We start from the raw sequence: 13,263 nt of genomic DNA, 5'->3' as shown, positions 1-13,263 counted from the left end.
TCGTCGCATATCTCCAGCACATGACATGATGCTGGACCCAACCCCTCCTAGCAACCAGTAAAACAAACCAAATTCTGCTCAAGAGACAGTGTTGTGTAAACAAATTTCAATTTAAAAATGTATAAATCAAATGCTGTGTGTAACATACATCTTTGACATCTTTGTTAGGCGATCCAGCCCCGAGTGTATTATATCGATAAAATAAAAACTCAAGTGATGTAACGTTAGTTAATCCACAGATATGTTGCTACTCAAACGTATACATACAAGCTGGTTCAACACAAAGAAACAACAATCTGCAATCTCAAAAACGGTACTTACTGGCATCTACTGTACAATACTAACACCTTTGCTTTTCTCTACTGTGTTGATTAATTGGACAGGCAAAACCAAATTAGACAACTGTAAAAACTGTAATTTTCATAAAATTAACAGGTTTAAACATATGTATAACATTTAAAGCATTCAGTTCCCATTTATTAAAAAAAAGTTCAAAGTAAAATTAAATTAGTTGTACTTTTAACTGTTTAAAATTATGTACACTTAAATAAATAATAATAATAATAATAATAATAATAATACGACAATTGATTCTCTAAAAGCAAAACTTTCCCATGAAAACTACATTTCCCATGTTGTTCCTGCGTAGGAACTACGTGCCCTTAGCAATTGTTTCTGAGGGGATGCTTTTACCAGGACACAAAACCGGACTAGGTAAATATCTGATACCATTTCCTTCTTAAAATAATTATTTATTCCTTGTCTCTTCTTTGACTTCGGTCATTATTTGTCTACCGTGTACAACAAACCAACTTTAGCGTTATATAATGTGTGTTAAACGAATAGCTGTGTAACTATCACTGCTTGCTGATCCAGTTAAGTTCGTGAGTGCGATCAAAACCTTGCACGCTCGACTTCAGATCAATATTAGGCCCTGAAGCTGCGGTGCTGTCTTATTAAAATAATACTGCAGTATTCCTTGAATGTGTTCAAAATTAAAGTAACCGAACGAATTCACTGACTTTTCTAACCCAAATTGCATCAACTTCATATGTGTTGTTTTTATTTTGTTTTGATGTTTATTGTTATCACAATACTACCTGATACGTGATGTTTTTTTTATCATGCACAAATCCACGCTGATAGTGGAAGTGTTTATAAGCCTTGGTTTGAGTTAGATTAATTTTTAAGATTGGTAATAGAGTAAAAAATTTTTTTGACCATTTACGTATGACCATGTATGCATATACAGGCTATCATATCATATACCAGCACTTTAAATCGTTTAAATAGCAGAAAATCTAAAAAATAGGTACGTGTGGAATATGGAATTTAGTAAATTCAGTGTTCAAATCTAGCACTAGGGGGCAGTGTTTACCTTTTCGTGCACAATCCAAAATCCATTTAAAGGTGATGTTTCAGATTGCAACCAATTTTTGAAAGAGCGCTCGTGCTCTTGCTCAAACACAAGAGTGAGCACTCAGTACCCGGCTACACTGAGACTTTCAACACACCGGAGAAAGCATCACATTTCATGTCTCATATATGTTGTAGTTTACCTTGCTATTTTATTAGTTTACCATTATTTCTGCATATCTGAAAACTTGTAATTTATCACAATAAAAATTGCGGAGGTCTCTCCATTATTCAAACGCTCTGCCGATGTTGGTCCGTGTTTTCGTCCTAAGTCGATCCGATTCACGTTTGGCCTGACGAACTTCACCAGACAATTTTTTTGTTTTGTTTTTATATTTCTGTGGCATTTGTGTTGTGCTGAAGCCAGGTCGTTTTGGGGTGTTGTCAGACTCACTCCATGTCGTACGCTGCAATGTCATCACATAGACTGTTTATAAAAAGCGTCACATCCGATGGATTTCGCAGAAAATCCGACCCGGAGACTTCACATAGAAATAGGAACACTGGCCTTCAGAGTTAATAGCAAAACCTGACAAGTGGATCATTGTAATGTGTGATTACAACCCCTTCACACACAGGCAATAAAAAAGGATTCATTTTAGAAGAAAGTTACATATAGCACCTTTAATGGGTTAGTTCACCCAAAAATGAAACTTGTGTCATTAATGACTCACCCTCATGTCATTCCAAGCTTGTAAGATAGACTTTAATAGACCCGGAGCATAAATTATATTGTGCTTCAAATTTCAAATGAATATTTAAATGCATTAGTTCTGCATACATTTATAATGTGGGCAACGATGATCACAAATTCTTATTCTCCATCTATGTATCTCTGCACAGATTCTCCTGCTGATGACTTCATGAACTCCCTACAGTTTTTATCCTGATTAAATAAACAGCATTTTGGTGAGATTTGATGGATTAAATATATTGATAAATGTGGTGATAAATACATAAATAACTCAAATGTCTGCATGTGTTGTGTAGGTTCTGCCATGGCAGATGGTGTGGACCTCAGCCGAAAGTTTGTGTCAGAATCTGAACTAGATGAGATAAGGAAAAAAAGACAGGAAGAATGGGAGAAGGTCCGCAAGCCAGATGACCCGGAGGGTGAGATGTTCACTTTGTCAGCATCAATCACACAAATTAACATGAGGCTTAAAGAAGTAGTTCACTTTCAAATAAAAATGTCCTGATAATTTACTCACCCCATGTCATCCAAGATGTCCATGTCTTTCTTTCTTCAGTCAAAAAGAAATTAAGGTTTTTGAGGAAAACATTTCCAGGATTTTTCTCCATATAATGGACTTCAATGGGAACCAACGGTTTGAAGGTCCAAATGTCAGCCTCAATGCAGCTTCAAAGGCTCGACATGATCCCAGTCGAAAAATAAGGGCCTTATCTAGCGAAACGATTGGTCATTTTCTTAATTAAAAAAAAAAATGATGCCCACAAATGCCCGTCTTGTACTCTCTCTGTCTGAGATGTGCCGCACATTATGTCATCACGTTGAAAAGGTTGCGCTTGACATCCAGGATATGCACACGTTTAAACCATTTTAAACAATAAACTGACACAAATATATATAAATGTGTGTCATTCAACATACAATAACTTTGAACGGTCCTCCTACTCCAAACTTGTAAGCACTGGGTCTGTATTTCCAACTGACCTTTCCAACGTGATGATGTAATGCATCTCAGAGGTAGTTCAAGATGGGCATCTGTGGTTAAAAGGTCAATAAAAAAAATAAAAAGCATTTGAAAATGACCAATCGTTTTACTAGATAAGACTTATTTTTCGACTGGGATCGTGTCGAGCCTTTGAAGCTGCATTCAGGCTGACGTTTGGGCCTTCAAACCGTTGGTTGCCATTGAAGTCCATTATATGGAGAAAAATCCTGGAATGCTTTCCTCAAAAACCTTAATTTCTTTTCGACTAAAGAATGAAAGACATGGACATCTTGGATGACATGAGGGTGAGTAAATTATCAGGAAAGTTTTATTTGAAAGTGAACTACTCCTTTAGTGATAGGTATTAATTCTCTCACGTGCATTTGCAAGTTTTGACTGTTCATTCTCACTGCGCCACAGAGGCCCCTGAGGAGGCATACGACCCTCGATCTCTCTTCGAAAGGCTACAAGAGCAGAAAGACAAGAAACAGGAAGAATATGAGGAGCAGTTCAAATTCAGTAAGCGCTAACGCTGCTTTCCTGCCATAAACATCATCCGTTTATTTCTGTCAAAAACCGATCTTTCAGATTACACACATCACACGGTCTCAGGTGGCTTGCCTCTCCCATCTATATTTGACCTCATTTTGGGGTTTATCCATCACCGTTTGTGCAAAAACATACGTGTCCTTGCATACACATGCGCTGGTGTGTGTTTGAGCATGTCGGTGGGTGTCTATGAGTGTGAACAGATGGGAGTGATGGAGATCAAGAGCAGGTCTGTTCTTGCGGGTGCTGATAGAAGACTGGCATGATCTTAGCATCTCGTCTTTATCTCCGTATCCCTGGTGACAAACCCACTCTCGGTCTCCCTAGCGACCATTGCTGCTCCTATTGCCGTTGATATCCAAGGGTGTTCTACTAGCACGGTGGTCATATTTACAGACAATAGAACTGTTCATGATTGAGAAAAAATCTAATATTCATGAAGTCTTTTTCGTTCTATTGTTTTGTTTCTCCACAGAGAACATGGTTAAAGGCCTGGATGAAGACGAATCCAGCTTTCTCGACGAAGTCTCTCGGCAACAGTCTCTAATAGAGAAACACAGACGGGATGAAGAAGCCAAAGAGATAAAAGAATACAGGATATCCTTTTGCACCTTAAAGTACTGTCATGCGCTCTTGAAAAAAATTGACAGGGAGTTTTGCTTTCTGCCTGAGTCTGTCTCTATGTTCACCTTCGTTAAGCTGATGGTAGAAGCTTCAGCTGTCAAGCGCAATGATGGCTGGCTGGTGAAAAGTAAAAAAAAGAGTTCTTGTACCTTGTTAGTGTGCATGTTCTCAAACAAGTCGGCCCCAAGAGGAACCTGACGCACTGACAGCAAATCATGCTGGCTTGGCAAATGGCTTCGAGGTTTGGAAAACAGACTGTCTCCGTGTGTTCAGTTTCAAGCAGTTAAGTTTGTTTTACAGATGGACGTTTTGGACTATACCTTGTCATCCAAAACCTTTCACATAAAGAACTTTTACTTGATAAAGCAATATAAATGCTTTTCAAAATTCATACGGAATGGTCACAGGGACTGAAATCAAACTTCTTTAACTTGACAAGGCATCTAAAATTAGACAAGACGCTGAAAAAGTAGGGAAATGCGCCATAAACAAGCGTAATTTTCACCACTTTTTGCCAACGCTGATATTGTTCCCACCACTTTTTCAAACATCTAGTGGCACGGATGTAATTTATACAAAAGAAACCTCTCCAGTTGATTAGCAATTCGTTCGTTTGTGTAAAATAAGATGTGATCTGGTGCAAACTGAGTGCATGATGCAGCTTTAAGGGAACAGTGCTCTTTAGGCGCTCCTGCACACTCTTCACACTGACAAGCGCTTCAATCTATTGCTCAAGGCGCTTAAAAAACGTAGAAACTCTAGCACGATATGCTTAACAAAAAGTCTACCACCCGTGCATTCACACACAAATGTTCAGTGCGGATCTACGTATTATTCACTAATGTAAATACTCTTGAGACTAGCAATGTATTGGATGAAACTATCACATATCATAATAAAATAAGCTCAATGTACTATTGAAATGAATTTCTGATATTTTCAAATACACACTCACACACTCCTGTCCCACCCACTTTTTTTAAGCAAAGTTGCCACTGGTTGTAAAGACCTATTCACTCTAAGAATGAAAACTATATTAGCGTCTTTCCACACAAACACACGATAACTGTCTGCTTATTTTGAGCCTGTGCTGAAGTTATATAGTCTTACACTTAAAATTGTCAAGCTCTTTAAAGTCAGCACTTTCCTATTGTGACACATATCCAAGGTCTTCTCAAACAAGAAAAAAATGTATGGTGGGACTTGATATTGTCTAACAGGAATTGATTAAATCCAAAAGGTTGTCCTGCCCTCGTGCCAGTAAACACATCATGGTCCTGTCCCAAATGGCCCTTTCAGTCTTGTGGCTGGTGTGTGCGCCTGTTTGTTAAGTCTATGAGACCCTAGGGTCGCGGCGGTGTCCCATTTATCATTTTAGGTTTCAGAAGGGTGTTCGCGAGCCCCCCCTTTGCGGCCGATATGCGCCGCCGCCGACTTCAACAAATACTGCAATGTTACAAAAAGAATTGTATATTTTTTTCGTTCTAATAAAAAAATCGTTCTAAATTGCCATTCACACAGGACAATAACTATAAAGTTTTAATAATCGTTTGATTCTATGGGAATAGGGTTCACACTAAGGCCAAAGAAGAATCAAAGTTGGAACCAATTTCAGAACGATTTTTTCAACTGATGAACGGTAAAAACAATGACAGCCAATCAGAATTCGCCCAAATTTAACAAGCCCAAGCATGGTATACTGTATACGGTAGGGTGTGTTTGTTTGGGTCTCAACCTCGAATATCAAGTGTTTCTCAGAAATCACTTACTGCACCTTTAATTGTCATAATCTTTGGTGAACTGGTGCTAAGGTCAAAGATGGCCATCTAGCACATGTTTACGTAAAAAAGTCAAGTCGTTTTTTTTTTTTCAGTTTCCCACATCCAGTAGTTTAATGCCACAGCGCGCTGCTTTATCTCTTAAGCGCCGACAGCGTATTTCAGAAATGAAGATTATCTTCCGTCACATATACCCTGAACTCTCAAATCTTGAGGTATACAGGTTCCAAAAACATTTAGTAAAACTTAAATTTAAACACATTTTCATTTTTATTTAAATTTTTTTGATTAAAAATCACGTAAACTAAGTGGTCCATTCCCTTGTTCCATTAAAATTTATACAAAGTGTTTTATTAAGATCTAGTTTTTTTTACTAATCAAAAATTCTTATCATAATATGAATAATATGTAATGATTATTCAATTCAATTAGATGGAAATTTACTATTAATTCAAATGCGTAAATCTTGAAAAAAGGCTCAACCTTTTTTTGAGGGTACATACGTACAATGACTCCCGAACAATTGACTCATTTGATCTGTTTCTTTGAATGAAAATGGAAATTGGTTTGAATAATTGAATCCTATGCAGGGCTGAATCATGTTTTGTGTCGGTATTAAACTATCGAAATCAAAGGTCATGCTTTTATCCAAATCATATATAACATACAACTGATTTCTCATCATGTAACATCTAATACGATCAGATTTTCTCTTCTGCCAATCAGGTATGCCTGTAGATAGAAGGTTGGAGGATGCGTTGTCGTGGCAACTGAAACCTTTCTCTGGGGTTGATAACTGCATCTAAAAGCACTACTGAGAACCATGATCTGTAGAATAACAGTAATGTGCCCTAATTCTACTAAATTTGCCTCCCGTGGAGGCACCAAATTCTCTTACCTGTAAGTGTGTCAACTTTTTAGGCCATCTGTATGCACTAAACGAAAAAAGGAAGTAGGTTTGATATCCGTGGTAGCTTCTGTGGTGACTTTTTTTGAGCATTTGCCCTCTTTATCCTAGCTTCCTCATCTGTCTGTGGGTTTAGTTATGTTTGTGCGCTGTTAAAGTGGAGCTCTCTAAGAAGTTCATTTAGGTTTTTGAGAACATTTCAGTATAAAAGAAAAAACTGCACTCGTCAAGTGGCTTACCACAACAGCAGGGTCGGAAAGTATGGCTGTCATGTTGCTGTGAAGTTTTCTCAGTTTAATTACACCTAAGTGCATGCAGTGATTTTTCCTTAACTAGTGAACCTCACAGCGCTATGCAGAAGCTGGCAGCCACCGAGGGCCAGAAGAAGGAGCCAGAGAAAAAGGCGGGCACCAAACCCTCAGAGACCCACAGAACCAGTCACCTGTCTCAGGCCCACCTGCTGGCTGGGGCAGTGAAACGACGCAGGTACCTCAACATCTATTCACTTATTATATTTAGGCCTGGTTTCACTGGCAGGGCTCGTATTAAGCCTGGACTAGGCCTTATTTCAATTAGAACATTTAAGTAGTTTTTATAAAAAACTGCCTTAGAAAAAAAACATAAGTAGTGTGTATCTTGAGACAAAACAATGGCACTGACATTTTAAGATATGTCAGTGTAAGTTGCTTTCAGTTTAAATAGCTCAAACATGCATTTTAGTGAAATCGAGCATTGATGTATTTTAAAGATGTAGAAAAAAGACTGCATATTCTTAATGTATAATGATTTGTGATTCATTTTTGTCTTTGTTCAGCTCATCTCAGTCCTCAGAAGGGATTAAAAAGCAGAAAGTAGAGGAGACGGTAGCCGGCAATGGCAGTCAGACAGGTGAGCATTGTAGTATAATGCTGCCTTCACTTAATGTAATTATGTAAAGTGATTTTCAGATCATTATTGGATCTGTAACTATTTTAATTGCCTTAAAGTTTTTTTTTTTTTTTAAGTATTTTAAAAAATGTTTTTGAAGTTTAATACCTTAAACTTAAGACAGTGCTGTGTTTTATGGCAGAAAATAATTTTGATGACTAATTTTGTTTAAAAAAAAAACTTGTACATTACTGAACACTAGTTTTGGGTCAGTTTTTAAGAAATTACACTTTTATTCAGCAATGATGCATTAAATTGTTCAAAAGTGACAGTAGAGACTTAAATTGTTACAAAAAATTATATACATTCTATTATTATTTTTTAAAGAATTCTGAATTTTTTTTTTCATATTTTTTTTTTTCACATAAATGTTTAGCACTGAAACTGTTTTCAACAGTGATAATAATAAGAAAAGTTGTTCGCACTTTTTCTCACTATTAACTGAGACTTTTGCCTCAATAAACGAGATGGTCCTCACTGCAGAACACGAATCCAGGGGGAGGAGTTGAACTCCTCCCACCTTACATATACCTAAACCTAACCATCTCCACCCACTGATCCCTAACCCCACCCCTAATCCTACCCATCTCCACCCCTTAGATCTGGATCCAACTCCGCCCTCTGGATCTCGTGTACTGCAATGATGTGCTACTGGAATAAACTACTGATTACTGCTTATAGTAAGGTAGTTGTGAAGTTTAGGTAATGGATAGGATTAAGGGATGTAGAATATAGTAATGCAGAATAAGGCATTCATTTGTGCTTTATAAACAGCCAATATCCAATAATATTCATGTTAAGCAACTAGTTAAATACAGTAAACTAAAGTGTTACCGAATTTTTTCTTGAGCACCAAATCAGCATATTAAAATGATTACTGAAGGATCATGTGAAAACAGGGGTAATGATGCTGAAAATTTAGCTTTACCATCACATGAATAAATTTAAAATTAAAATTTTAAATTGTAATAATATTTAACAATAGACAATTATTGTAAGTGCATTTGTCAACACTTTTTTTTTCTTTCCAACTGACAAAAAATCCTGTGGCATTTGACAGAGTTTGAATATTTCTTTAAATAATGTTAATGTAAACATTTTGTAATATTTCCTGCTAGAAATCGAGAGAAACATCGTATTGATTCACCTTCCCATATTAACCTGCCATGTCAGAAGTCAAATGCATCAGAGAATGCGTGCGCTCTATGTGCGTGTATTGTTTTGTGTTCTCAGAGCAAGAGGCGGTGGAGCCCAAATCCCCTGGCGTGGACGTGCCCCGCTCGGGTGTTCTCCACCTGCCCTCCGCCGCTGTATGCGTGGGCATCCTGCCAGGGCTCGGCGCTTACTCCGGCAGCAGTGATTCTGAGTCCAGCAGCGACAGCGAAGGTAGCGAGATTGAGATTGGCTCTCCCATAAATCGCCACAGGCTCTTCAGATAGACACACTGACAGAACACACTCACTCACTATCACCTGTGCTGGCCTAGGCTTGGGTGCCGCCCCCTCGCGATTTAGCTAGATCGACTAAAAAGATTTAGCTCTAGGTATCCGTTATTTCAGCTCTTGGATAAGGCTGTTTAGTACACTTGCTTGATGTTCATTAAAGGCTGTAATGTTAACTTCTACTGTGGTTGTTGATGTCTTGTGCTTTCAAAACATGACACTTCCCCCATCCTCCTCATATTACGTTCTATACAGTTTAAACCCCTGGCAGCTTAACCTGGTGACGCACCTTCCCATCTACCCACCCTTGCGGTTTCTGCAGAGCTCTAGTGGACAAGGGGACACTGACTGACTGACTGACAGCTGTGGATCAAGAAGACATGAAACATTTAGTCCAAAACTTTGACCATCGCAGGACAATATTATGGGCTGCTTTGAAGATGTTTAAAAGTCCTGGTTGAATTTTATATTTGTTTGATGTTTCCTTTTTTCTTTTTAAGACAAAATGCTGCAATGTTAAGAATGCTGGAATTTTCAAGAAATGTGCCCTATAAGGACATGAAATCTGTGTTTGACTGTTCACTGGGAAATAACCAGTGATAACAGAATGAAAAATAAATGTGTTTCTCACGTTTTTGGGCTTTTTTCGCTTTTTTCTTATCAACATAAAACCGCTTTCACGACCCATTTTAGTTCTGTGATAATGTGAGTGTCTGAGTGAAACTGAATATTCAGTGAGGGAAAATTAATGGATTGTGAAAAATTTCCATATGAGAATTGAGCCAGACTTGAATGGATTTTTACAGTTAATTGTGGAGAATTACTCCCCGCTTGAAATGCTTTTTGAGGGTAAAGGTTAATTTCGTGTTAACTATTAATTTAGTGTTTTAAATTTTTACTTTAGTAAAAGTAACCTTTTTAATATTAACGTTAATCGGCCTTAATAGAGTTAAAAAGTGTTAATGAAGATTTTTAATAAGCTGCAGTAACCAAAAACAATGCTTAACCCTCTGGGGTTGTTCGGCCCAAATGGACCCGAAGCATTCAAATAAAAAAGTGTTAAAAATCACAGCTTCTTCGGAATGGTCCGAAATTTGGTGACTTTGTTGGTATTTGGTATATGAACACTCCAAAAAATTGGGGACAGGATGTGAACAGTCTAAGTAAGTGGTTGTAAAAAAAATAGTCACACTTGGGGTGTTCGGGTCCAAATGGACCCCCATAGGAAATGTGAAAAAACAGAGTTTTTTGGTGCGTACAATCTACAAATCAGACACAATCCATAAAAAAAGCACACAACAGTGAAGGGGTGAATCTATAAAACACAAAGAGTGCAAAACAGCCACAAACACTCAATCACACACACTTTTATACACTTTCACACTCATAAATTCAGATTACATAAATCTGTTTTGAATTTTTTAAAATCACAGCTTCATCGGAATGTTACGAAACTAGGTGACTTTTATGGTATTAGGTATGTGAACACACACAAAAATTGGGGACAGGATGTGAACAGTCTAAGTGGTTGTAAAAAAATAGTCACACTCAGGACCTTTGGGTTCAAATGGACCCCCATAGGAAATGAATGGGAAATTGTAAAAAATATGAAAACACAGATTATTCAATATGAAAACATAGACTGTTCAAATAGAATAGTCTATTTGAATAGTCTAAGTGGTTGTATTTTTTTTTTTATCACACTCAGGACATTCGGGTCCAAATTACCCCCATTGGAAATGAATGGGAAATTGTCAAAAATATGAAAACAGTTTTTTTGTGCATACAATATACAAATCAGCCAGAATGCAGAAAAAATGACTCAATGGTGAAGGGGTGAATCTCTAAAACATCAAGAGTGCAAAACAGGCATACACACACAGAGAGAGAGATTAGATCAAAGGATGGAGTTCTACCCTAGTAACCTCCAGGCCTAATGCAGCACCTGTGCCAATTTTGAGTTACTGTTCATAGATTGGCCTATGTAAATAGTATGCAAATAATTTAAATATATGTTATGACTGAAAGAATTGCATTTTTATTAAGTTAGAATAAGAATTAAACATTGGGTAACAAAATGCTTTCCATTTGTTCTCTTTCCAATGCAATGTTCAGATTTGATTGTATAATAAACTTCAAATTACCATCTAAAACAACCAAACAAACAAAAAACAAGACAAAAATAGTCTTTGAGAATCTGTTTTTATATTTTAAAAATCAACAACCTGAAAAACAATTGGTATTTGCAAAAATCACTAGAATCCCCAAGCCTTTCTACAGAGAGCTGTACTGTATCCACAAATCCACTATAGTGGTAAAAATGTGCTATTGCGTGATAAAAATGCTCAGTGTGTCTACCAGATGACATCTATCTTTTTTCAAAAATTGCTTTCATGAGGCCTAGGCTTCACTCTAAAATGTAATACAGCTTTGATAAAAAATAAATAAATAAATAAAAAAATTCTATTATGTTCAATGGGAAAAAATGGGTCATAATTATTGCATAAATATTAATTATAAATCATAAAATTATCTCAAAACACCAAAAAAGAAAAGAAAAAAATTATTTAAAAAAACAAGTAAAAAAAAAAAATATGATTTTTTTTTTTTTTAAATATGAATCCTGCCCTTTGGGTCCATTTAGACCCGAACACCCCAAGTGTGACTTCTCAATATTGATATACAATATATGTACATTTCGATATAAACAATATATGTACATATATTTCAATTATATATAGGCCTATTATATATTCATTTAGGCCTACCATATATTTCAATATATTGAAAGCAGCAATCATTTGTATATTTTCCAATATATTTCAATGTATTACTCCATGTATTTCAATATTGGAAAATAGAAAGGAAAATAATATATTACAATATATTTCAAGTAATATGTTGGTAAATATATTTTTCTTTCATAAGGGCATGCCGCTATCCGAAAGTCGACGACACGACCGTTGAAGATCACAATGCCTCTGCTCTGTGTCGATTTGAAATTTACAGCAATATTCTGTATTTTGAATCAAACCGCCACGCGACCACAGAATGCATTGCCGTTTATAGCAAAATGCTGTATTATTAGAAAACAGCCAGCTGGTATAAAATATTGCTGCAATTTTTACAGCAATTCATTACAGTGAAGCTTAGAGAGAAAATGGCTGTAATCGAGACACTTCAGCAGTTTCTCAGCACAGGAACATTACTGGGCGCTTTGCTGTTGCTTCTGGTTTTGTATTTGCTTTCCTCTGGATCCAGATCGCAGAAAGAGGGCAAAGCCACCGGGACCCAACCTCTGCCGCTGCTGGGGAACCTGCTGACCCTTGATCTCGAGAGACCCTTTGACACCTTTTTTGAGGTGGGAACTTGATATGTTTAAAATGAATAATGGTTTAATATTTTAAGATTTGTTTGTAAATGTTTTTCTCTGTCTCCTCTAACTGTCCAAAACCTACGGAAACATATTCCAAGTGTGTTTGTGTCCCAGAAAAATTGTTGTTTTAGTTGGGTACAAGCCAAGGAGCTGGCTTAAGTTCAGGAAGTAGTGCAGCTGTGCATTACAATAAGGTGAAAGTAATAGCACAAGGTCAAAAAAAAAATCTGATTCATTAGCAAGGCTACAGAGTTTACCTCTTGCTCCGCTCATTTGTTACTGGGGCCATAGAGCGCGTTTGTGACAAAACAATAACATCATAGGGCCTGCTAATGTCGCGTCTCTTGCGCGCCTATTGGTTATTTCAAATGTAACGACATTTGGTGCGACACGAAAGCTCGTTTTTTTCCAAGCGCGTCCGCGCTGCATCGAAATAAAAACATCTAAACTTTTCAGGGATACACGGAGACCGGGAACAACTGCAATATACCTATTATTCATATAATAGTGTCACTAACGTTACATATACAGTATATAGTGTCGTGGCACTGTTAGGCTAGTCATATAA

At 37.0% G+C, this 13,263-nt stretch overlaps 1 protein-coding gene across 2 annotated transcripts; it reads left to right on the top strand.

Annotated features, from left to right (window-relative positions):
• The first annotated feature begins 643 nt into the window (after nucleotides 1-643).
• Nucleotides 644-9,953, top strand: psme3ip1 (proteasome activator subunit 3 interacting protein 1). 2 transcript variants are annotated; one of them, XM_089116413.1, is made up of 9 exons: nucleotides 644-714; nucleotides 2,260-2,325; nucleotides 2,407-2,529; nucleotides 3,513-3,611; nucleotides 4,117-4,239; nucleotides 7,298-7,436; nucleotides 7,765-7,838; nucleotides 9,111-9,263; nucleotides 9,575-9,953. In XM_089116413.1, exons 3-9 carry the CDS (start codon nucleotides 2,415-2,417, stop codon nucleotides 9,577-9,579), a joined length of 708 nt encoding a protein of 235 aa, XP_088972539.1. In that variant the 5' UTR covers nucleotides 644-714; nucleotides 2,260-2,325; nucleotides 2,407-2,414; the 3' UTR covers nucleotides 9,580-9,953. The 2 variants fall into 2 exon arrangements, with proteins under 2 accessions (XP_088972539.1, XP_088972538.1); XM_089116412.1 differs by lacking the exon at nucleotides 9,575-9,953 and having other exon boundaries at nucleotides 9,111-9,501.
• The last annotated feature ends 3,310 nt before the right edge of the window (nucleotides 9,954-13,263 follow it).

The sequence above is a fragment of the Pimephales promelas genome, chromosome 10 (assembly GCF_988280905.1).
Source record: "Pimephales promelas chromosome 10, fPimPro1.hap1.1, whole genome shotgun sequence".
NCBI lineage: Eukaryota > Metazoa > Chordata > Actinopteri > Cypriniformes > Leuciscidae > Pimephales > Pimephales promelas.
Note: the sequence above shows the minus strand (reverse complement) of the source record. Positions and strands in the feature narration are given on the sequence as shown.

Bases quoted from the DNA above. Each gene is read 5' to 3' on its own strand.
- psme3ip1 (XM_089116412.1), top strand. From the start codon at position 2,415: ATGGCAGATGGTGTGGACCTCAGCCGAAAGTTTGTGTCAGAATCTGAA. The intron at 2,530-3,512 runs GTGAGATGTTCA...ACTGCGCCACAG, and splicing joins CAAGCCAGATGACCCGGAGG to AGGCCCCTGAGGAGGCATAC. The intron at 7,437-7,764 runs GTACCTCAACAT...GTCTTTGTTCAG, and splicing joins GGGGCAGTGAAACGACGCAG to CTCATCTCAGTCCTCAGAAG.